At 46.1% G+C, this 24,323-nt stretch overlaps 2 protein-coding genes across 2 annotated transcripts; one reads left to right on the forward strand and one right to left on the reverse strand.

Moving 5' to 3' along the window:
• Nucleotides 1-84: 84 nt before the first annotated feature.
• On the reverse strand, nucleotides 85-14,576 carry ARR3 (arrestin 3; the record flags this gene model as incomplete). The annotated part of the gene is given in 19 exon segments (XM_081223068.1): nucleotides 85-370; nucleotides 749-758; nucleotides 1,067-1,119; nucleotides 1,291-1,314; nucleotides 1,580-1,663; nucleotides 3,152-3,289; nucleotides 3,684-3,756; nucleotides 4,010-4,094; nucleotides 4,279-4,414; nucleotides 5,053-5,120; nucleotides 5,279-5,338; nucleotides 5,860-6,059; nucleotides 11,000-11,044; nucleotides 11,246-11,282; nucleotides 11,286-11,306; nucleotides 11,457-11,487; nucleotides 12,179-12,216; nucleotides 14,087-14,308; nucleotides 14,472-14,576. Coding segments are annotated over 19 exon segments (1,716 nt in total).
• A 5,981-nt stretch (nucleotides 14,577-20,557) lies between these two features.
• On the forward strand, nucleotides 20,558-21,767 carry P2RY4 (pyrimidinergic receptor P2Y4; the record flags this gene model as incomplete). The annotated part of the gene is given in 4 exon segments (XM_081223069.1): nucleotides 20,558-20,806; nucleotides 20,810-21,626; nucleotides 21,629-21,661; nucleotides 21,664-21,767. Coding segments are annotated over 4 exon segments (1,203 nt in total).
• Nucleotides 21,768-24,323: the final 2,556 nt, after the last annotated feature.

Consider the following 24,323-nt stretch of genomic DNA (forward strand, 5'->3'; position numbering starts at 1 on the left):
AGCGATCAGCGGGCACATCTGGACAAGCTGATTTATTAGAGTGTTACAGTGGGGCTTCCACACAGAGGCACCCGAGCCAGGCACTCAGGTGCCCTCATTCCCCTCGGCCGCCAAAGCCTCCTGGCTCTCCTCTCTGCCGGGCTGCTGCTGAGCGAACTCCTCGATGACTATGTCCTCAGAGCTTGCAGAAGCAGGAGAGGGAAATGGAGGGTTAGGGGCAGCTGTCTGAGCGTCTTCCACATCCACTCCCGTTTCCTGATCCCAGAGAAGTGATCCCTTCCCTGCTTCCCAACTCCGATCCTCACCCCCTCTCAGCTGCCCCCGCCCCACTTGGATCCCACTGGCTTGTTTCCTTTGTTCCCTCCCCAGTCTGCCAACACAAAAGCCCCCATGAAGGCCAGAGGGGAAATAAGAATGGAGGGTGGGAAGGAGGGAAGGGATGGGAGAATGAAAGACGGGAGAAGTTAGGGTGAGGAGGCGCGGGGGGAAGGAAAAAGAAAACTGGAAGGGATGAGGGGGATGGACGATTGGGAGAAGAGCAGGAGGTGGAGGGCGGGGGACGCAAAAAGGGAAAGAGGGGGGCGTATGAAAAGCACTGAACTATGACACGAAGCTAAACCACATGTTTCCACTGCACACCTATTGAAAGCAACACTCCAGGGAAGCTTTTTTCCATTTCCATTGTCATAAAATGGAGAGTGGCAGTGGGGAAAGGGGGGCGAGGTTTCCAGGCCTCACATTTTCTTACCTAGCAGCCTCTGCAGCAAGCATGGAGAGGGAAGGAAATACGGATCGAAGCTGATAAGTTCCCTGAAGAAATGTCCTGTTACTCATTCCTCTCCCTTTTTAACCCTCTCCCTCCCATATACACAACACACACACACACACACACACACACACACACACACACACACACAACCGACTTCCCCTGAAAACCTAGACACCCAACCTACCTATTGCTATTCAATCCCTACCCAAACTGCCAGTCCTCGATTCATGAGATCAGAACTGCTTGGTCCCCAACCCTCCGGACCACTGTTCCTGTGAGTCCCACCTGGTCACTCACCGTTCGATGGCTTTGGATGCATCAGGATCAAGGGCAGCTCCACGCCAACATCACTGCAAGGATCCCAAGGTAGAGTCACAGATTTCCCTCCAAGGCCACTCCCTGAACCTCTCCCTCAATTTTTCAGTCCCGGGATGCCCTTAGATTCTCTCGTGTCATTCTTTTGGTCTCCTGATCGCATCTTCCCCTTCTTGCCCCAGTTCCCCCTCCCCACAGTGTCTTACCTGGCTGTCAGGTCGCCTAGGATGCTGAGGGTAGAATGACACCCTAAAATTAGCAGCTGGAAATGGTTAGTAGCAACCTAATTTTGCAGGGGAATGAAGGATTGTAAGGCCAACTCAACCACAGAATGGGGTTCTGGAAGGGAAGGTGGCTTGTTCGTGGAGCTCACAGGTTTGGGAAACTGGTCCAGGAGAAGGGGTGGGGAATAGCTGGAGTGGGTCAGTCCAACTGGGAGGAAAACAGAAGTGGCTCCCCAGCCCCTGCCCAGACAGACCCTGCACTCTTACTCACCCTCCACAGGACACCATCAGGTTGACTCTGCCTTTGTAGGACACCAGGATCCCCAGCAGTTCCTTGTCCATTCCTGGTCGAAGACTGGAGGTGGTAGTATTCATTGTTGTGTGTTTGGAGGGGAGGGTCTGGGGGTTAATTCATTCAGTGCACCTTTTGTCATCTGACAGGGCTCCCAGGCTCTGATCTCCTACTCATTGGGACCACACTTCTGTTCCTCAGATCCAGTTTTACCAGGTCACCCTCTGCTCAGGAGCCTACCTCTCTGAATATGACTACTACACTGCTTGGCTTTCATGACCCTTAACAATCTAACCTTCCTGCCCTAACTCCCTAACACCTGGGATACAACCTAAGTGGACCCATGCTCAGAACGTGCCATGCAGATTCCTACCTTCAGCCTTTGCCCAGGCTATGTTCCCAACCCGGAACACTCTTTTCTTCCTCTGTTGCTATCCAGATCCAACACCTTCGAGCTCTAGCTCCTTCTGTCTCCTCTAGGGAGCCCTCTCCAGCTGTGCTGGCTTCTATTAACTTCTATCGGATTTGTAGTCTGAACCACACGTACTAACATTTAACTGTTAGATTGCATTTAAATTCCTCTTTGTTCTCCGTTTAGGCTGTAAATTGACTGAAGGCAGAGACTGTCTTAAATGTCTTTGTATCCTCCCACATTGCTTAGCATAGGAATAAGCATGTAACAGGTGTTCAATGAAAACCCACTGATTGAAAAATAAGGCACAGAAAACTATGATCTTGGGAAAGTCTCTTCATTGCCCTGGGATGCTGATCCTCTATCTGTAAAATAATGCTGTTTGTATGATTTCTCAGGCTCTTTCAAGCAATAATAGTCCATAGCTACATGATTGATAAGGCATAGGGAAAGGCAGTGGGAATTAATGCTTGTTAGATGGTGGCAGATGGCTTTTGGTGGGAGACACATCTTACACTAGGGCCTCCAAGTGTTAGGCATAGGACCAAATGAACGATTTGATAGAATTATATCAATTCCTATCATATTTTTCTTCTTTTTGTCCTCTTTTCTCTCCATTTCTCATCTGTCTTCCATTGAACTTCTATCTTCACTAGAGAGTAGCTGCTGTAGTGATTGCAGTGTTAGAGCCAGATGACAAGTGATAGAATCTTTTCCATCTCTGCCACTTATTAGCTACGCAAGCTTGGAGAAGTTCCTTCATCTCTCTGAGCCTCAGGGTCGTTAAGTGTAAAGTAGAATAAGAATACATATCCAGCCTACTTTAATGGGATTCTTATGAAGATAACAGTACCATACGTAAGACCTTTATGAGCTGTAAAATATTATACAACATAAGGAATTTTTCCTTTCCACTTTTTCCTTTCTTGTTGCCTATGACCTAAGCCTGCCATTGGTCCCATGGGTATTATTTAGCTTACTGTCAGCCCTCTTGCCTGGAGGCAGCTCTGAACACTGACCTAGGGACATTTTTAAAAACAGGTAGGCCTCATTGAAGGTGAAACCTCAGAACTGTATATATAGCACACAGAATGGGTTGGGGGTAGAAAATGAAGGTTGGGAGTTACATTTGAGCTTACATCGTGCTAGAGGCCAGATTGGTATCACCATGCTTGAATTTGCCATCCAGTGCCAGGCCCTGTTTCTGGCAGTTGGCAGCCAGGAGTGGGGTTACTGCAAAGCTCTTGGAGAAGGTGGAGTTAGCAGCTATAGTCTCCCTTTCAAAGGAAAAGAAGAGATGAACTTAAGCTAGGCTTGCCAACTAAGTGATTCTCATTCCCAAGAGTTTTTTGCACGATTCCATGAAACTGCTGGAGTATCCAAGAGAGCTGGCATGTCTGACTGTGGAGAGTGGGAACAATTTACTCTGGTGGGAAATCCTTATGCCTCTGCCCTCTCTCAGGACTTGATGATCCTCTTGTGGTATCCCCCCTCCAGCTCTCTTGAGAATCCCTCCCTCTTTCCACATCAACCCTCACCTTGATGTTCCTCAGTCCTGGGCTCTTCTCCACTTCCTTCTTTCCCCAACCCCCTCCTCTGCCTCCAGACACCGGCCCTCTTCCCACCACGCTATCCCTTGGCTCTCTGACCCAGGCCCCAGCGCCAGCTCACATGAACTCCTGAATGAACACAGTCTTGGTGTACTTGTCTAGTGAATACAGGACGACATCTGTGATCTGGTCAACTGAAGAGCCAGGAAAAACACATGACTACAATTAGTCAGTCATCCTCGAGACCCCAACTTGCTGCCCTTGTACACGGGCACACTACTCATGATATACTAAGATGTACATATGGACAAAGAGAGATACGTGCCCTGATAAGCCTGCAATGGAGGGAAAGCTTAGATGAATGCAGACTGGGTAAGTGGGGCAGAGTTCTGGAAAAAGACCTCTGCATTTGGGACCAGGTGCAGGGGGATAGGAAAAGAGGTTCACCTGAAATCTTAATATTTTTGATGACCTTGTTGGTGCAGTTGTTGATGGAAACGTTGACAGTGATGGATTTGCTGTGGTAGTGAACCTGAAGCAGGAGGAGAGGCCCATTATAAGACTGGAGGGGGAACACCCAGATCAAGACCTAGAATTTGTTTCCTCAGTGCTTTTGCCACCCTGGCTTCCACCCTTGTCTTCCCAAGTAGGAGATAAATGAAGAAAGGGTGTCAGAGGGTTTGCATGGTAGGGGTCAGGAAATGGGGGTCACAAACCTCCCTGTCCATCCAGGCCTGGAGTTGTAGGGGCTGAGCTGACAGAAGGAAGCAGCGAACAGTCTGGGCCCAGGGGCCAGGGCCTGGCTCCAGGGGTGCAAACTGGATTTTCCGAATCACCAGCCGCACAGAGTCTCTAAGTAGAGGCCAAGGGGACAGCCAGAATGTCTCCTTAGGACCCACAGACCTTTCTCATGCTAACCCTGTAGCGCAGTCCTTGCTTGGGGCGGGGAGGTGGTGGGAGGCCTCTGTCAGAGAACTCCTCTGGACCCTCAAGGTAGGTATCTAGACCACAGGTCAGCAAACTATGGCTCAATGGCCAAATCTGGCCTGCTGCCTGTTTCTGTATGGCCTGCAAACTAAGAATGGTTATTACATTTTTTAATGGTTGAAAAAAAATCCACAATAATATTTCATGACGTGGAAATTATGTAAAATTCAAATTTCAGTGTCCATAAATAAAGCCACACTCGTGCATTTACGTACTGCCTATGGCTGTTTTCACGCTACAGTGGCACAGCTGAGTAGTTACAACAGAAACTACGTTGCTCACAAAGCCTGAATATTTCTTTTTTTTTGGCCTTTTACAGGAAAGTTTGCTGACCCTTGCCCTAGAGCAAAGAAGAGAAGTCAGAGTGAAATCAGAACTGGGCATCTGAGTTGGTGGTGACTGTGCTATAGAGGTTAGAAGTAGGGCTGTTTCTGTCCTGAGAGCAAGATTTGTTTTCTGGTGCAGGCCGGAGGCAGGGATTTTGGAGAGGACGAAAGAAATACCTCTTGGAGACTTTCTCCTCCAGGTTTTCAGCACAGAAACTCTTCACTTCAAAGTCAACACCACAGGCCTGCAAAGGGGCAGGAGCAAGGAAAACTCATTTCTGACACTACCCCTCCCTTCCTCATGGGTTTATAAGGAAATGTCTGATCCCGTCCCTTAGCTGTCCCTTTTTCTAGTCTTGTCCATTTATCTCCCTGTCCCTCTTTCTCAGAACCCACACCTCACCTTCCCTGTATCATCAGGACCTGGCTGCAGTGTCACCGAACAGGGCAGGTTGACAACCATCTAAAAGATCAGAAGGAGGTCAGCAAACAGAAGAAACAGGGACCCCTTTCCTCTGTTCTCCTTCTTAACTTCCTTTCTTTTTTTTTTTTTTTTTTTTTTTTTTTAAATTTATTTATTTATTATTTATTTATTTATTTATTTTTGGCTGCATTGGGTCTTTGTTGCTGCACACGGGCTTTCTCTAGCTGTGGCGAGCGGGGTCTACTCTTCTTTGCAGTGAGTGGGCTTCTCATTGCGGTGGCTTCTCTTGTTGCGGAGCATGGGCTCTAGGCACGTGGGCTTCAGTAGTTGCAGCACATGGGCTCGGTAATTGCGGCTCACGGGCTCTGGAGCGCAGGCTCAGTAGTTGTGGCGCATGGGCTTAGTTGCTCTGTGGCATGTGGGATCTTCCCTGACCAGGGATCAAACCCGTGTACCCTGCATTGGCAGGCGGATTCTTAACAACTGCACCACCAGGGAAGTCCCTTAACTTCCTTTCTTAATCTTCCCTGGAAGCCTTACCTGGGACTTGGGGTTAGTACCTGCAGGGTAAAAGGGTAGGCATTGTCCCCCAGCTTGTGCAGCAGTTGCTCCTGCAGGACTGTGAGGGGCCCCTGGGGGCTGCTGTGCTCAGCTGGGACCACTTGCTGGACCTGTACATACAGATCTTTGCGGAACGTCAGACCAATCACATCCAAGTCATCATGGCCATAGCGAAAGGCACACGTCAACATGACAAACACTGCAGGCAAAGGAGGAAGAGAGTGGCCTGTCAGACCCGAGGGGGAAAGGAGATCTTAAATAGCTCAGAGGAAGACATGGAGAGACAATGTAATATGATCAAAACAGTATGATCATAAAGAAAAGAATCAATACATTTGACTATAGTAAATTTAAAACTTCTTTACATTAAGAATCTTTATAAATAATGAAACAAGCAAAAGCCTGAGAGGAAATATTTGCAACACATATAACAAACAAAAGTTTAGTGTTCATAATATATAAAGAACTCCCACAAATCAGTAATAAAAATAAAAACAGCCCAACATAAAAGTGTGCAAAGTTTATGAATAGGCTCTGCACAGAAGAGTAAAACAGAATGGCCAATAAGGTATGAAAACATGTCCAATCTAATGATAATCAGATAAGTGCACATTAAAACCACAATGAGAGGCCTTCCCTGATGGTCCCATGGTTAAGGCTCTGCACTCCCAATGCAGGTGGCCTGGGTTCGATTCCTGGTCAGGGAACTAGATCCCACATGCTGCAACTAAGAGCTCACATGCCGCAACTAAAAGATCCTGCATGCTGCAACTAAAAAAAAATCCCGCATGCCACAACAAAGATCCTGCATGCCGCAACTAAGACCCAGCACAGCCAAATAAATAAATAAATACTTTTTAAAAACCCACAATGTGATAACACTTCACACCCATCATATTGTCAAAAACTTTAAAGTCTGACAGCACTATGTGTTGAGCAGTGCTCCAGATGTGGAGCAATATGGTTCATTACACACTGTGGTGGGAATATACATTAGTACAACCACTTTTTTTTTTCTGTCAGAGTCCCTAGGTTTATTTATTTATTTTTTTACAGAGGGCAATTCAATTAATGAGGAAACCAGTAAGATGTTAAGACAGATACAAGAGAAAATTCAGGGACCTGGAGATTTGTAGTTGGTCAAAGGAATGCAGAAAAAAATTTGCTAACAAATGAGTACAACCACTTTGGAAAACTGTTGGGCACTATCCAGTAAAGCTGAATCTTCTCATATCTTATGACCTAAGACAAATTTAGAGGAAGTCTTGCTCATGTCTATAAGGAGATACCTATGAGAATGTTCATTGTGTCAATGTTTGTCATAGCATAAGATTGGAAATGATTTAAATACCTATCAATGGGAGAATGGGTAAACAGTTGTGGTATATTCATATCATGGAATACTAAACTGAGGTTAAAATAAATGAACTAAACTCCATGTATTAACATGGTTAAGTCTCAAAAACTATTGAGTAAAAAATGCTAGCTGCAGGATGATATGCACAATCTGATACCATGTACGTAAAGTTGAAAAGCATGTAGAACAGTACCAAAGTTGCTCATTGATATATAAATATAGAGTAGAAGGATAGAAACATCATGGGAGTAATAAACATCAAATTCAGGATAGTAATTATCTGCGGTGGAGGCAGGAAGAAAAGGAGGGAGGGAGGAAGGAGTATGGGATTAGGGAAGGATACACAGGAGACTTCAGTTTGATTCTGTAATTCTTTTTAAAGCTAGGTGGTGAGTACAGGGTATTCATTACATAATTCTCTAGGGTCAGAATACTTGGGCTTGAATATGACTTGCATAAATCCCTCGAGTTGTCTGAGCCTCAGTTATTTCACCTGTCAATAATAGGACTGCACTGAGAGCTCTATATATGTTATTTGGACCTCACAATAATCCTCTGAAGTATTATTATCTCCACTTTACAGGTAGAGAAAATGAGCTCAGAGCAGCTAAGTGACAGCCCAGGATTTCAACTCAGGCCTGACTCAAAAGCCCAGTCTCGTACGTGCCCAACTTAACTCATGGTTGTAAGGAGTTGACGTATGAGAAATCCCTTTGGAAATTTAAATTAGATGTGGATGATGATGATGTTGATGATCATGGGAATATTAGAAAAGTGGAACAGTTATAAATGAACTTATACATTGCAGCTAGTACCTAAGATTATGGGCAAATAGAAAGTCACTTGAGTGCACTAGTGGTGTGGGATGGGGTACAGAAAGATAGCTGTCCAAGGACAGTGACAGAGACTGAGGGAAGGAAAGATTTAGAACAGGGGTGGAGAATCTTACTTTTAATCAGGAGCCCTGACCCAAAGAAAAGAAAACTACCAAGAGCCACACACTAGTAGAAAGCAAGTAATTTTTGTATTTTTAAGAGATCAAAATATCAAACAGCCAGATTATCTGCTTTTAAAATTACGAGCAAGCAAAGAAAATGAATCTATATTCAAAAGATACAATAAAGACTGAAAGTAATGATAATGGTAGTGTTTATAATGACTGGGGCAATGGGCAACCTCATACCCTGCAGGAGGGAGAGTTAATTGGTACAACCATTTTGAAGGGCAATTTGGCAATAGAAACCTTTAAAAATGTGTGACTGCCCTTTGGCCCTTCATTCCTTTTCTAGGCATTTAGTCTAAAGAAATAATTGGACAAGTATGAAAAGAAATACATACAAACATGTACTTTATGGGGTTGTTTATCATAGCAGAAAATGTCCAACGATTGAAGTTGGCTAAATATATTATGGTACACCCATACAATATACTACTAGGCAACTTAAAACTTTATAGATTTTAACATATTGCATAGGTAAAAAAGATTAGAAAATGTTATTTATAATATAGCATTTTTAATAAAAATATAGATATTTTTGCTCAGAAAATATGAATAAATATGAAGTGAAATATTAGTGATTATCTCTGGGTGAGAGGATTACAGTCTTTTTCTCCTTCATCTGTACTTTCTAATATTTCTACAATGAAGACAAACTTAGCAATTTTCAAAAGATACAACAAATTAAATTCACCTTGGTTCCCAATCATGCCAATAAAATTGGGAAAGGGAGAGAGAAAGAAAAGGAAAAGGAAAGAGGGGGCAAAGGAAAAGAAAAAACAGAGAAGATAAGAAAAAGAGGAAAAGAGGTGGCTGGAAGGAAGCAATGGAAGGGAGGAAATGAAAGAGATGAGAAATAAGACAGAAAAAGATCAGGCGAGGCCAGGCAGAAGAAGGGTATCTAATAGCCCCTGAGGTAAAGGTGTTAATCAGATGAATTGTTCTGTCACGTCCCGCTGTGGCATGTGGGAAGGGCATCACCCCACCCCCAAGATCTTATTGGCTCTCTGGCAGTTTAGAATCATCCTTTTTTAGTGTGTTAGGAAATAGCTTGTTTTTATTTTTTTTAATTCAACATCTGTTCTAAAGTTATTAATCTATATTTGTGTTTATTATATAAACAATACATATTAATTGTGTGGCAATCAGAAAACACAAAGAGAGTCAAAGCCCTGCCATCATACATCATATTCCAGAGATAACTGCTGTTAATTTCTGTTGCATTTGCTTCCAACTTTGTTTCTATAATTAAACATAAGGCCACCTTAGCTATTGACTTCTCTCTCATTGCCTTTTTGAAATGAAACATTTTATTTTGAGATCATCACATGCGGTTGTAAGAAATAATACAGAGAGATCCCACATCAATTTTTGTTAAACCGCACTTCATTCACACAACCGCATATATTGCCCTACAACCAGCCTTTTTCATTCAAGGTGTAGCGTAAGCATATTTCACATCAACAAATGCACCTCAAAAGGAAAAAAAAGCATATTTGAAAATATGATGCAAATAAGATTATCTTCATAAAAGTAACAAAACATATAAAGTAGCTAAGGAATAAACTTAAATCTATACAACTTAAATGAATAATAATATAAAACTAAGGGACATGAAGAAGATTAGAATTAAAGGAAAAAACACATCTTATTCCTGGATTGACATGCATTTTTTCAACGAAAGATTTCTTTCTGTAGGTTATTCTGAAGACTTTGTAGGACTGTGAACAAATGATTTAGGTTTTAGAACTACAGAGTAATTGAGAGTCTTAAATAAATTGGTTAATTTACTGGCCATACCCCAAAGTTCCTCTGATATTTAAAACTGGGTGGACTGCTTATCCGCACTGTTTAATCTGAGCGACTAAGTCTGGTTTATTCCACAATATCTAAAGGTTGCATCTGAACTAGTATTCATCAATTTGTTCTGAGCCTTTTTCACATCAAAGTCAATTTGCAGTCTAATTGGATCACAGAGTAAGAATTAAAAGAAAAAAAAGTGGCAAGACAATATTTCAGTGTAATCTGGATATATAATACTGTAGCCAGAGCAATGTCGCTTGCTGTTACTTGCTGTAGTTATTGTTTTGTTTGTTTCTTTGTTGGGGATTTTTTTAATGGAAAAACTGGGTTTCCCTACACAAAGGAGATATGGAAAGACATATGCAATTAAAGGAAAAAGCAAATGCAAAGTGGCAGGCTGAAGATCACATCCAGCCTATGGAAAAATAAAGTTTTTTGATTTATCCAGGCCTTTAAAAATCTTTTAATTAGTTGCCAACATTTGAAAATCAGGAAATTTGCATTAAAATATGGATTTCTGGTGTACTGGATCTTTCCATGGGCAGCCTAAGCAGAGGCACCACCAACAGTAATGGAGAAAATCAGAAATTTTAGGAAAAGACTTAATTTCAGCACACATGTAAATTTTGTGTGATCTTGAAAAACAAAATTTCATTTATGCTTTAGAAATGTATCTATTTTGAATATCATTTGGGGAAGGGGCACTAGAGTCTTTTCAGACTTTGGGCCTCTCAAGGTCGTATTCTGAGCTTCATTTCCAGTTCCTCTTTAACAATTGGAAAATCTGGCCACACTGGGCTGAAATTCTCAGTGGTTAGCCTCCACCAGACAAGACATTCACAGTTCCCACTACTTTTATATTTTCTCTGGTCCCTCTGGTCCACTCGTCCACTCCACTCATTCAGGTTACTTGTCTGGCATGTGTGACATTTTAGGTTGGGGTCCCTGGCACATACACAGACCAACAAGGATTTTTACTTACTCTTCCGATCTTTTAAGTAATCAGGGTCAACCAGGACTACACCATCTGTGGAGAGGGGGAGAGATGGCCCTCTGGTCAGGAAAGGTCCTCAGACTATGAAACAGAAGTTGACCCCTGAATGGTTCCTCCCAGAATGGTTTCTCTTTAATTGGCCTCTTCTTCTGCATGGTCCTTTCTTGGCTTTCTTTTACTCCCTCACACCCATTCCCTTCTCCCCAGGTTCTTTCCCTTTTTGGACTCACTGACCAATGGGTTCCACCATGTCCACATGGTCCACGAAGTCCTATTTCCCCAGGTAGATGGAGAGCTGTTGTGGAACAACCTCCCATGTTATTCTCATAATCATCTTTGAATGGATTCCCCTGAAGCCCCCAACCCAAACCCCTGAGACCGTGAAGGACGTACCAACCTATCCCTTTTGCCCTCTTATTTGCCCAGCTGGGCCAGGCTCTCTCACCTTGCCATTGGAGCAGGTCTTCTTAAACACCCTATGAGGAGAAAATCAGAGGATAGGGAGGGGGATTGGAAGAGAAGGGAAGGGGAGAAGAAGAGAAAGGGAAGTGGGGAGAAAAGGAAATATTTCTAGGATTAGAAGAAGAGGCCCAGGGACTTCCCTGGAGGTCCAGTGGTAAAGAATCCACCTTACAATGCAGGGGACGCAGGTTCAATCCCTGGTGAGGGAACTAAGATCCCACATGCCTGGGGGCAACTAAGCCTGCATGCCACAACTACTGAGCTCTCGGGCCTCAACAAGAGAGCCCAAGTGCCACAAGCTACAGAGCCCACGCACTCTGGACCCTGTGCACCACAACTACAGAGCCCATGTGCCCTGGAGCTTGCACTCCACAACTGGAGAAGAGAAAACCCACACGCCACAACTAGAGAGAAGTCCGCGCGCCGCAACCAAGATTCCGCGTGCCGCAACTAAGACCCAACGCAGTCAAAAATAAATAAAATAAATAAATAATAAATAAATCTTACTGGTGGGATTGGGGAGGAGCTGGAAAAAAAAAAGAAGAGGCCCAAGGAGAGCGAAATGACACAAAGGTGGAGGCAGTTGGGATAGAGCCCAAGACACAAATTGGGGAGAGGTTGCAAACCCCTTCCCCCCAAAGGCAAGTACTTGGGTTTGGGTAAGTGACAAGTCACAGATTCAGAGAATTAGGAGTTCTTACTTACCTGGATATGTTGGCCATGGCGTTGAGGTTGAGCCTTTTCTGGCAAAAGGGAAAGAAGGGGGAAGGCTCAATCATTTGGTCCCTATTCTCCTTACCTGGCTCTGGTATACCATCCAGACACACCTAGTGGGATGTAACCTTTTCTTCTTAGATAGACACCTCACCACGATCCACGCCTCCTATTCTCCCTCGTGTCAAGGTTACTTATTCAGCCATAATCTCAACTATCCTGGACATGGGAAAAAACCTTCCCTAGTTTTTATGAATTGTCTATTTTCCAGAAAGAGTGAGGCGTTTTGAAATAGCTGGGGTGCTCTTGAGAGCCTTTTGAGAGAAGAAGTTTGTCTGGAGAAAGGCCTCCATCCAGGAAAGTATGAGGAGAATTGGACTGGATGAGTCTGAACATCACCTGGCACACGGTAGGCACCAAGACATGTTTGTTAGATATACGAATGAATGAATGAATGAATGAACAAAACCCAGACTCTGGCTTTGCTCCTGCAATGGATTCTGAGCCTGAGTTCACCTCACAGTGGCCTTAATACTCAGCTAAGAAAGGAGAAAGGTGTGGGAGAGAAAAGGTTGGTACCCTCATGCTCGTGGTTGTTGGTGGCAGAAACCTGTATGGAGGTTGAAAGCCTTCCTTGAACCTATTCATCGCTCTCATCACCCTCCCCAGATTTTCCCACCCTTATCTCCATCCATGTCCCCAGGTGCTAAGCCTTGGAGTAGGGATACTTAGAGAGAGGAAGACGTCTCTCTAATGCTTTTCTTTGATGTGTATTAGATCTGGCTTGAGGGGTGAACTTAGGGGAGCTTCCAGAGGTCTCTCCCAGGGTCTCTCAGCCTGAGTGCCTGTCAGCTGTGTCGGGAAAGGTGCCCTTCAAGTGCTTCTTGATATATTGATGGGGGTGCTAAGGGCAGGGGATATGGGACCGAGTATGGGCTGGAAATAGAGGACTTTGGACTATTACCTGGAGAGGAAGATGAAGCTCACATCTGTCTCCAGCTCTGGTCACTATGCTCGCCTCCCCAACCTCTTATACCCAAGGTCCTCTGAGTATTTAGATTGGTGGGAGTCAGGGGAGAAGAATAGGGTTCTGGGGGGAGCATGAAATACTGCTTTATAAATAGCTCAGGTGCCAAGAGTTTGGAAAGCAGATTAGTGGCTAAAAGATTAGTGGCTAAAGATTACCAGGCTCTTGCTGCTGGGACAGGGCGGGAGTCAGGGGTTGAATCCGATATTGTTAAAAGCAGGGGAGTTTGAGAAAGGGAACTACAAGGTTTTGGCCTTGTGAGGCCTTGAACCTGAGGACCGGGATCAAAGGGGACTCTGGGACATTAAAAGAAAAGCAATGTGAGGGATAGAAATAGGAGGGCTCAAAGTATAGGCCTTTGTGATTCTGAAAGGAGAGCCTTGTGTCACATTCCAGTCTTTCTGTATCTCTTTTTTTTTTTACAACTTTATTGGAGTATAATTTCTTCACAATGGTGTGTTAGTTTCTGCTTTATAACAAAGTGAATCAGTTATACATATACATATGTTCCCATATCCCTTCCCTCTTGCATCTCCCTCCCTCCCACTCTCCCTGTCCCACCCCTCCAGGCGGTCACAAAGCACCGAGCTGATCTCCCTGTGCTGTCCGGCTGCTTCCCACTAGCTATCTACCTTACGTTTGGTAGTGTATATATGTCCATGCCTCTCTCTCACTTTGTCACAACTTACCTTTCCCACTCCCCATATCCTCAAGTCCATTCTCAAGTAGGTCTGTGTCTTTATTCCTGTTTTACCCCTAGGTTCTTCATGACATTTGTTTTTTTCTTAAATTCCATATATATGTGTTAGCATACAGGCCACACAAAAGCCAAGGGTATGGGAAAGAGCACCCCTTCCCCAGCCCCCCACTACGTGGGACTTGGGACTCTTGAAGTGATGTTTAGAGACCCGATTATCCCAGCTTATGTGCACAGCAGGAGTCAATCTCCCGTACATGGGGGTGGGGTAGGGCAGGGGAGGCTGAGTGTTGAGCTGTGTGCACGTATCTGTGAGCCTTGAACTTCTTTTCCTGTTGGAGAGGAAGGTAACAAAAGATTCTTGGCCCAGGGGCAGGTTCTCTGGGCAGGATGTTGCCTGTGGAGGGAAAAAGCAATTGATATCTATATCACCCCCACCTGAAGTAAACCTTTCCTGCCCCCCAGCCCTTGACTCTCTCCAATCCCTAAAACTAAGTCCACGCTATAGGCTCTAAGCAGCTTCCCTCACCTCATATGACCACTCATGGAATTAGAGATACTTCTGTCCTGCAGCTGCCAGGACCCCCCACAATGGTAGCAACAAAAGTAATCTTCCTTTCTTGGCCGTCCTTCCCATAAGGCCCAGGCCCAGGCTTCATGGACATGGGGGATGTAGAGACAGGATATCCAAGCTCTGGGGATACAGGACCCTACACCACCTCACCTCACCATAGTGCCGGCTGTGCTTTAGTATCTACCCATAGATGCAGCCCTCAACCCTCCACGACAGCATGTCTGTTCCTCAGAGGGTGACTATGTCTGTGGCTCGGGGGCTGGGCCTTCCCTATCTCCCACTCCCCACTGTGGGCACTGGAGAGCTAGCTGTCCTGTAATCTCTTTGCCCAAATAACCAAGTTAGCCTTTGCCATTCCTTGTTAGTATGCACCCCAGGGCCTTGGCTTTTAGTCATTGTAACTCTCTCCTTCTCAGGGATTTTCAGCTACAGCTAGAAGCCCAGGCTCTGTGGAGAAGGTTGGTGTCTATGGAGAAGGTGAAAAGTCAGAATGAATGTACTTTTGGACTAGCCTTCAACCCATTTTTGTCTTCAGACCCACACTTGAAGCTTAGCCCCTCTTTCAACTCAGGTCCATGGTACTCTCAACAGGAAGTAGATCTCGTAGGCCTTTAATTCATTATTATGATTGAACTTAAATCATTCTCTCTTTTCCTGGAGTATGTGCATTTCTTGCCGGAGGTATAATTTAGCAAAAGTAAAATGCACAAATTTTAATTGCACAGCTTGATGAATTTTTACCTACTGTGGAAGGCTGAATAATGCGTCCTCAAGGATATCAGGTCCTAATCCCTGGAACCAATAAATGTTACCTTGTATGGCAAAATAGGACTTTGCAGATGTGATTAAATTTAGGATCTTGAGAGGGGAAGACTATTTTGGATCATCCGGGCGGGCCCTAAATGTAATCACTAGTCTGTTTATAAGAGGGAAGCAGAGGGATATAGAGGGAGATTCAACTGCAGAGACATAAGGCAATATGAGGACTGCAGCCAGATGCTATGCTCTGGGCTTTGAAGATGGAGGAATGCAGCTCTAGAAACTGGAAAAGGCAAGGGCACATATTCTCCCCTATAGTCCCTCATGGTTGCAGGGTGGCTGTCACAGTTCAGGCATAGTCCTGATGATACCTTGATTTTGGCCCAGTGAACCTGATCTTGGACTTCTGACCTCCAGAACTGTAAGAGAATAAATGGTGTTTTAAGGCACCAAATCTGTGGTAATTTCTTACAGCAGCAATAAGAAATTACTACACCTATGTATACATACATGTAACCACCACCCAGATAGAGATATAGAACATTTCTAGCTCCCCAGAAAATTCCCTTGTGTCCCTTTCCAGTTAGTAATCTCCCAAAGAGAGACACCATAGTTTTATTTTGATCAAGAATATTTGCATTTTATGAGGAGGCAAGAGTAAGAAGGCAAAGGAGTGCATCTCTAAAGGTGAAGTGTCTGGCCCCTGTGGTAGATTGATGGGAGAGGTATCTTCAGGTCCTTACCCACCCTCACTCTGCACACCCCAGTGATATTCCCAACCAGTCCTTCCAGTTTGGAAGTGATGACCGGATAGCTGAGTGAGGAAGGGCTGGTTATTCCATAAGGGATCCTAGCAGACAGGATTGTTTATCAACTCAATAGGCATCTCTCCCTTCTTTCTTGTGGGCAGAATCCCCACTTTTTTATGTACCCCTCCCTCCTCCACCTGGCTCTCTGCTCCTCTCAGCCAGTCATGGTCATTTCATCCTCTTTGCCGGTGGTTGGTTTAGTTATAGGCATGATGAAACTCAGGCCACTGAGACATGAGGGGAAGCATGCTAGGGAGATTCTGGGAAAGGTTTCCTGAGTGATAAAAATAAACACACAGGAAGAGAGGCCTTCCTCTCCTTTTGTCAATGGTATTTCCATGTTTGGATGCAATGTCTAAAATGCAACAGCCACCTTGTGACCATGAGAGTTGCTGAGCAGCAGGCTGAGGCGTGCAGATCAGAAAGATGGAAAGAATCAGGTTTTTTTTAATGACATTGTTGAACTGTTGAATTAATCAACTCTAAAGCTCCCTGCTCCTGGACTTAGATGCTAGATAATACATTTCCTTATTTTAAAGTCAACTGAGTTGGCATTTTCTGTTATTGCAGCTGACAGCATACCAGCAGACTTAATTGGGATCTGCACAATGGCACTGGCTCAGTGCGGGAGGATGGAGAGGAGGCAGACAAATCAAATGGTAGAAGCAGAGACTTCCCCTGCTGTCCTAGGTACCGGACACAGTGGTACTGGTCTCTAGTCTAAAGTTGTTAACAGCCTTGTTGGAGATAAAGAACAGACACTTAGAAAGACTAAAAGGGAACGCTATAGAAAAGACACCTGGACAACACTAACTTGGGTACAATTATATGGAACCAGTCACTTTCCCATGATTTTATTAGTAAATTTGGATTGTCCAGGATTTCAGGTTACTGCTCCTTTCCATCAAGCCTGTGGGGATTGTCTTATTCCACTCCACACTGCACCTTACTTTCAGCAGGCGACCTCGTCTTTTCCCTTCATAAAGAAAACCTAGGCAACTGAAGAGAAATTTTGATTGGAGGGAGATTTGTATGCTGGAATCTCACTGGTCATTATAATTATTCATAACTTGTAAGTTAAATCATGAGAGTGGATGGAGAGAGAGGGGGAGAGAGAAAGAAACAATGGAGGAATGGAGAATGAGGAGAGGAGAGAAGAGATCTGGAAGTAAGTGTTGCGGAAGGGTCACATTTGGAGGAAGGAGGACAAAAAGGAGCCAGGGAAGGGGTCAGAAGGAACATCCAGAGGAATAGGAGAATCTGAGTAAAGTCACAGAAATGAAAGTGAGGAAGAGTTTCACAGGAGAGAGGGGTCTGGTCTGCAACCTTTCAGAAGGCATGCATTCCTTTTGGCCCAGGTGACGTCAGCGGAAGCTAGCTTCTGGTTGGGGAATGTCGGGAGAGGTCTTTTCCTGAAGTAGCCACTGGGAGGCAGTGGTGGCAGCGTTGGCAGCTGCAGCTGCATCCAGGGACTGGCAGAAACCTGGCAGAGCTAAACCAGCTTGAAGCAGTAGGAGCAGGAAGCTGGCTCCTGCTGGGGCTTCTCTAGTTTAGTAGACACTGGGACGTTCCCTTGGGTGTATGCCAAGCTTCAGGTCACACTTGTCCTCCTCTGAAGAGGCCAGCTTCACCCCTGGGAGCAAAGTAAATAATACAAAGTACTTTGCAGATTAGCAGCATTTTACGGTTTACGAAATGTTTTCACATCTATTAACCAATTCAGTATTCAGAAAACCCTGAAAGGTTGGTATTATTGACCCCATTTCACTCAGGAGGAAATTCAGTCGTGAAGAGGTATCCAGGGTGACACAACTAATACGTGGAAGAACAAGGGTTTGAATTCAGGTCTGGCTCCAAACACCTGAGCCTTTTGTGCAAAATCACAGTGATCAGCTGTCCAGGACTCAGGCTATGACTGCTTTCTCCACGCCTACCTTCTATCCACCACACCCCCACTGGGCAAGGATCTCCAGGTTTCCCCCATCTAGGTTTCTCGGTCTTCCAGGAGATCTAGATTCTAGATTCTAGAGCCTCCCCTACAGCCCTGCTTCCTCCCCTCACTCCCAGAATCCAGCTGGGCAACATTCTCAGGATCTGAAGATCAGTTCAGAGTCCCCGTTGCTTCCCAGCTCCCTTCAGAGTGGATTCTGCTTCAGCCTGCTCCCTCTCCCCAGGAGCACTACCCACCTTAACCTCAGAGTCCTCCAGGCCCAGAGTTTGCTTCCTGTGCCTAAGACTTCCATAATCACGGAGACTTAGTTAGCCCCAGGAGCCTTAGGCCCAGAGCTCCTGACAATTCCATGTTCCCTAGCACTAGGCTCTCAAACATCTAGGCGTGGTGTCCGTACTGTCTTGGCTGTATTCAGACCAGGGTCTCCTGGGGTGATAGAGACGAGGGGTAGTATGTAGGAGGGGGTGGAGTCTGTAAGGGAAGCAAGTGGGCTAGCATCCTTGGGGAGGAGTGAATCACCTCCTCACCACCTCCTCTTACATGCGTAATAGGCATCTTGAAATTGGCAGGTGGAAAAATGAGCTCCTCATCTTTCCCCACACCTACTCCTCTCACAGCCTTCCCCGTCTTTGTCAATGGTGTAAGTCCATTCTTCCAGTTGCTCAGGCCAGAAATCCTGGAGTCATTCGTGACTCCTCTCTTTCTCTTATACCCCTTATCGGTAAATATTGTTGTCTCTACTTTCAAAAGCTAGCCAGAATCTGCCACTTCTCACCACCTTCACCGGCCTGGTCCAAGCCACCATCATCTCTATTGGCAATGGCCTCTGATCTGCTCTTCCTCCTGTGTCCCTAGCCCTGTAGTCTATTCTCAACATAGAGCTAGCCAGGGATCTTTCTAAAATGTGAATCAGATCCTGATACTTGTCTCTTCTAAACTCTCAGTGGCTTCCCAGTCGCTGAAAGTAAAAGCCAAGATGTCCTCACAATGGCTTCCAAGGACCTTCATGATCTGGTTTGTGCCAAACTCTCTGACCTCCTCTCTAAGTTTCCTCTTCCTCACAACCATCTGGTCCTTATTCAAAAGTCACCCTAATATTTAAAACAGAAACCCTCTCTATTCCCTTTCCCTCCTTTACTTTTTTCCATACCAATGATCATGATCTATATATTTTACTTGTTAATTTTATTATCTTTTCCCTCCCACTGGTATGTAAGCTCCATTAGCATAGGAGGTTTTGCCTGTTTTGTTTACTATTAGTGAACTACCAGTGCCTAGAACTGGTCCAAGCACGTAAAAGGCTCTCAGAACATGTTTGCTTATCCTTTCCTGGATTATGGCCAGTGGCTTAGAGAGGCCACTAAGCATAGCAATTATGGTTTGCTAAAGCCTGGTTCAAAGGCTGGCCTTCCTGGGTTTGAAATCTTGACTCTACCACTAATTAGCAAAATACTTCAACTTCCTGTGCCTTCGTTTTCTCATCAGTGAAGTAGGGACAATCATGATACTTACATCATAGAGAGCCTGTGGGGCCATTAATAAGTACAAAGCGCTTAGAACAGTGCCTTGCATGTAGTAAGTGCTATATACAGATTTCTTATAATTATATGCACATGGAGTTAAGATTTATATCAGTAGTTTAGATTTCCTAAAATCTTTCGATGTGTTATCCATGCGAACATTCATTTTCCGTGTTTCTGCTCATACAGATTTCTATGATCTTCCTGCAGTCTTAGTTACCTCCAGTGGCCTGGCTCTTCATCTGTCAACTTGGACGTTTCCTTGTGTACTCTCTCCTACAGTCATTTAGGAGCCGTTAAATAATAATCTCACTGGGCCCCAGTTTCCCAATCGGTGCACTGAGTGGGTGGGACTAGATAATCTTGATGGGCCTTTCTAGCTCTAATTTCCCAGGACTGGAGGAGGTACAGGTCCCACGCCCAACCCCGCCCCCTTGGATATGCCCTCTGGCTGCCAAGGGGAAGGGTGACAGAGTCAGCTGGGCTCAGCTTCAAGGGGAGCAGGTAGGAGACGTGCCAAGTTTCTTGGGTAAGGGTGGCGATGGGGTTCCTGGGCTGGCCCAGGCTGGGGGAAGGTATGAGAGATCACTGTAGTTCAGAGACACTGGGACCAGGGGAGAGAAGTTACTGTATGGAGAGATGTCCTCTTCACAGGGACACAGCTGTTGTGATAAGCTGGGAGACAATTTGGGTCTGGGTATCTTCCTACATTGGATAGTCCTGGTAGGCCTTGACCCCCTTTAGCTAACCAAGCTCTGAAGGACAGAGTCAGCTTCAGAAGAAAGACCCAAACCCACTGACTGCCCTCCTGAGCCCCGGCACTGCCTGCTGCCTACTATTCCCCAGGCTGGACCGAGGGAGCTCTGGCAGGAGCCAGGCTGGCCCGGGTTACTCCCAGATGCATCCTCTCAACTCCCCCTTGTGCTTCAACCATCGCCCTCCCCATTCTCTGCATTTTTGCCTCAGGTCAGGGCTGGGGGGCCAGGGAAATCTGGCTACCCTCACTTCTGCCCTTTCCACCCCTAGGGGGACCATGACTAGTACGGAGTCCTCACTGTTCACAGCCTTAGGCCCCCACTCAGATCCTGATGACAGTGAGTTGGAGCTGGACTGCCGGTTTAATGAGGAGTTCAAGTTTATCCTGCTGCCCGTGAGCTATGCAGCTGTCTTTGTGCTGGGCCTAGGCCTCAATGCCCTGACCATCTGGCTCTTCCTCTTTTGCCTCCGACCGTGGGATGCGACAGCCACCTACATGTTCCACTTAGCTTTGTCAGATACTTTGTAGGTCCTGTTGCTGCCCACCCTCATCTACTATTACGCAGCCCGCAACCACTGGCCCTTTGGCACTGGGCTCTGCAAGTTCATCCGCTTTCTCTTCTATTGGAACCTCTACTGCAGCGTCCTTTTCCTCACCTGCATCGGTGTACACCGCTACCTGGGCATCTGCCACCCTCTGAGGGTGCTGCGCTGGGGCCGCCCGCGCCTTGCTGGCCTTCTCTGCCTGGCAGTTTGGTTGGTCGTAGCTGGCTGCCTCATGCCCAACTTGTTCTTTGTCACCACCAGCCCTAAGGGGGACATCATCTTGTGCCATGACACCACCCAGCCTGAGGAGTTTGACCACTACGTGCACTTCAGTTCGGCAGTCATGGGGCTGCTCTTTGGCGTGCCCTGCCTGGTCACTCTTGTCTGCTATGGGCTCATGGCCCGGCGCCTGTATCGGCCCTTGCCAGGGGCTGCCCAGTCATCTTCCCATCTGCGCTCGCTGCGCACCAGCGCTGTGGTATTGACTGTCTTTGCCGTCTGCCTCGTGCCTTTCCACATCACCCGCACCATTTATTACATGGCAAGGCTGTTGGAAGCTGACTGCTGGGTGCTGAACATCGCCAACATGGTCTATAAAGTGACTCGGCCTCTGGCCAGTGCCAATAGCTGCCTGGATCCTGTGCTCTATTTGCTCACTGGGGACAAGTATCAACGTCAGCTCTGGCAGCTCTGCAGGGGTGGCAGGCCACGTCTCCCCACAGCTGCCTCTTCTCTGGCGCTGGTGTCCCTGCCTGAGGACAGCAGCTGCAGGTGGACAGCCACCCCCCAGGATGGCGGCTTGGGCAGATAGATTGTAAAGGAAGCTGGGAAGTGAGAGAAAGGGGGTGAGTGCAGGGCAGAGGGGAGGGAACCTTATAGTGACACCGGATCTGGCTGCTTTCTCCTCTTTTTTGAGCTCTGGAGAGAGGCCCTCACCCTGAGATTTAGGAGGAGCCAGAGAAATCACGTGTGACCCCATCGCTCCTAAACCCTTCAGTTGCCCTTTCCTTTTTAGCCAAAGACACTAGCAGCCACTCTTCGTCCTCGACTTCTTTCTCTTTGTTTCTGTCCCCTTCCTGGGGCCACTGGTCCTGTTTCTTGGTCCTACAAGGCTGCTGGAAATCTTCCCCAGCCCTCCTTCTCCTGCCCTCTCCCCCCATATCCTTGTATAGCATGCGTTCCTTCAGCCAGACCAGAGCATTTAACTGGAGGGGTGAAGAAGCTGGAGTGATCTCAGGATTGGCCTGACTCATCTGACCAGTGATAGCCAGAATCACGAAGTGGGGGCACCAGCATATCACAAATGCCTGGGAAGTGATATATGTAGTGCCCACACCCACTCCCTGGTTTCCCCTGGAAGACAGGATAGTCTTGTCTACCGAGGCGCTGAACTAGGGCACCGTCCCAGAGAGCCTGCCTGTCAGGGTCCCCATGTGCAGCTAGAGGCATGGCCCTGTTGAATGGTGGGTAGCCATGAGGTAGAGAGGGAGCCCTGAGTCTTCTCATGGGGTGGGGACCTTGAGGAGCCTCAGGGGGCAGGACCCAAGCTGATAATGGCCTTTGGAACAGGAATGGGACTGGCCCTTCTGTATGAGGTTTGCTGAGAACATATTTGACAGCTCTCCTGTACTTAATGAAAGGCAGAGTGGATGACTCAGAACGCAAGGGAGGAGCTCTCATGTCTATGGCATAAGTTCCAGCACCAAAGGGTGGAGAAGGTTTGTGCAGAGATTGGGGTGGTGACAGGGACTGAGGCCCAGAGCTGACTCTCCACTGGTCTCTCCCCTTTCTCTAGCTCCTGCCCTAGATAAATGATAAATCTGTCACCAGCTCTTTCAGATCAGGTTTTAGGACTTCGAGGACAGGGCAAGGCACTGGGACTAGGACAGCTCCCCTCAGAGTTTCCCATAGAGTCACTCCTCTCCAGCACTATCTTAGTGCTTACAGACTTCCAGGAGTGGGGGTGGGGTGTGGAATTTGGGGAGCTAACTCCCAAGCCTTGGGAAGTAAGAGTTTCTGGGAAGGCATTCGTGAGAAGAGTAGGCTTACACTTCCAGGCACCCTCTCTAAAATTGCCTTGCAGTCCTTTTGTCTCTTGAGTCTCTAGCCTTCCTTTCCTTTTGCCCCACTCTTGCTGACCTAGCTCTGATCCCTTGCTTGTCTCCTGGCTTCTAAGGGGTCTCTCTTGAGAGTAAGGTTAGGGCTGGTCTGCAGAAAAATAAAATGATTTCACTGCCCCTGAGTCCCCCTTTGCATTCTTGTAAGTGCTCCCTCTTCCTCTCTAGATATCAAGGACCCCTTCCACTAGGAGTTAATGAACTGGCCTTCTTCTTACTAGCCTCCCAGTCTCATGGCCACTGCCTAGACTGTTTCATATGCTGTTCCTCATCGGCACTCGCTCCCTTTTATTCTGATGACCACAGTCTCCTCACGTATCACCTCTCCTACCCACCAGCCCCACCTAACAAAGTTGCTCTCTTCATCACAGCTGACCCAGGCTCTTCCATTTGTCCAGTTCATTGAAGTCCCCTACGCTTAACTGAGACTAACTGCCCAGACTTTGTGGTCTGCTACTTTTGGGCCACCTTCTCTCACACTCTAATTTTAAACACCCTGACTTTCACCTTGGGCCAGTCTTCTCTCCCCTAGGACTAGAGGGGATTGCAGGCGAAGTCAGAGCCCAAGGCTGGCTTGACCCACTGAAACTTGATGTGTTAGAACTTCATCTAAGCTCCCATTCCCCTTAGCCTGCTGAGTTCCTAGTGAACATTCCAGAGCAACTCTTTACTGTCTTTTCTACCTTCTCAAGACCCCAACTTCATTCTCCCCTATGACCTCTTAAGAGTTACCTTGCCTCCTATTTGTAGTTTTTTAAGGAACCTCCATACTGTTTTCCATAGTGGCTGTATCAATTTACATTCCCACCAGCAGTGCAAGAGTGTTCCCTTTTCTCCACACCCTCTCCAGCATTTATTGTTTCTAGATTTTTTGACGATGGCCATTCTGACTGGTGTGAGATGATATCTCATTGTAGTTTTGATTTGCATTTCTCTAATGATTAATGATGCTGAGCATCCTTTCATGTGTTTGTTGGCAGTCTGTATATCTTCTTTGGAGAAATGTCTATTTAGGTCTTCTGCCCATTTTTGGATTGGGGTGTTTGTTTTTTTGTTATTGAGCTGCATGAGCTGCTTGTAAATTTTGGAGATTAATCCTTTGTCAGTTGCTTCATTTGCAAATATTTTCTCCCATTCTGAGGGTTGTCTTTTGGTCTTGTTTATGGTTTCCTTTGCTGTGCAAAAGCTTTGAAGTTTCATTAGGTCCCATTTGTTTATTTTTGTTTTTATTTCCATTTCTCTAGGCGGTGGGTCAAAAAGGATCTTGCTGTGATTTATGTCATAGAATGTTCTGCCTATGTTTTCCTCTAAGAGTTTGAGAGTTTCTGGCCTTACATTTAGATCTTTAATCCATTCTGAGCTTATTTTTGTGTATGGTGT

Source organism: Mesoplodon bidens (assembly GCF_964165515.1).
Source record: "Mesoplodon bidens genome assembly, chromosome: X".
Taxonomy (NCBI): domain Eukaryota; kingdom Metazoa; phylum Chordata; class Mammalia; order Artiodactyla; family Ziphiidae; genus Mesoplodon; species Mesoplodon bidens.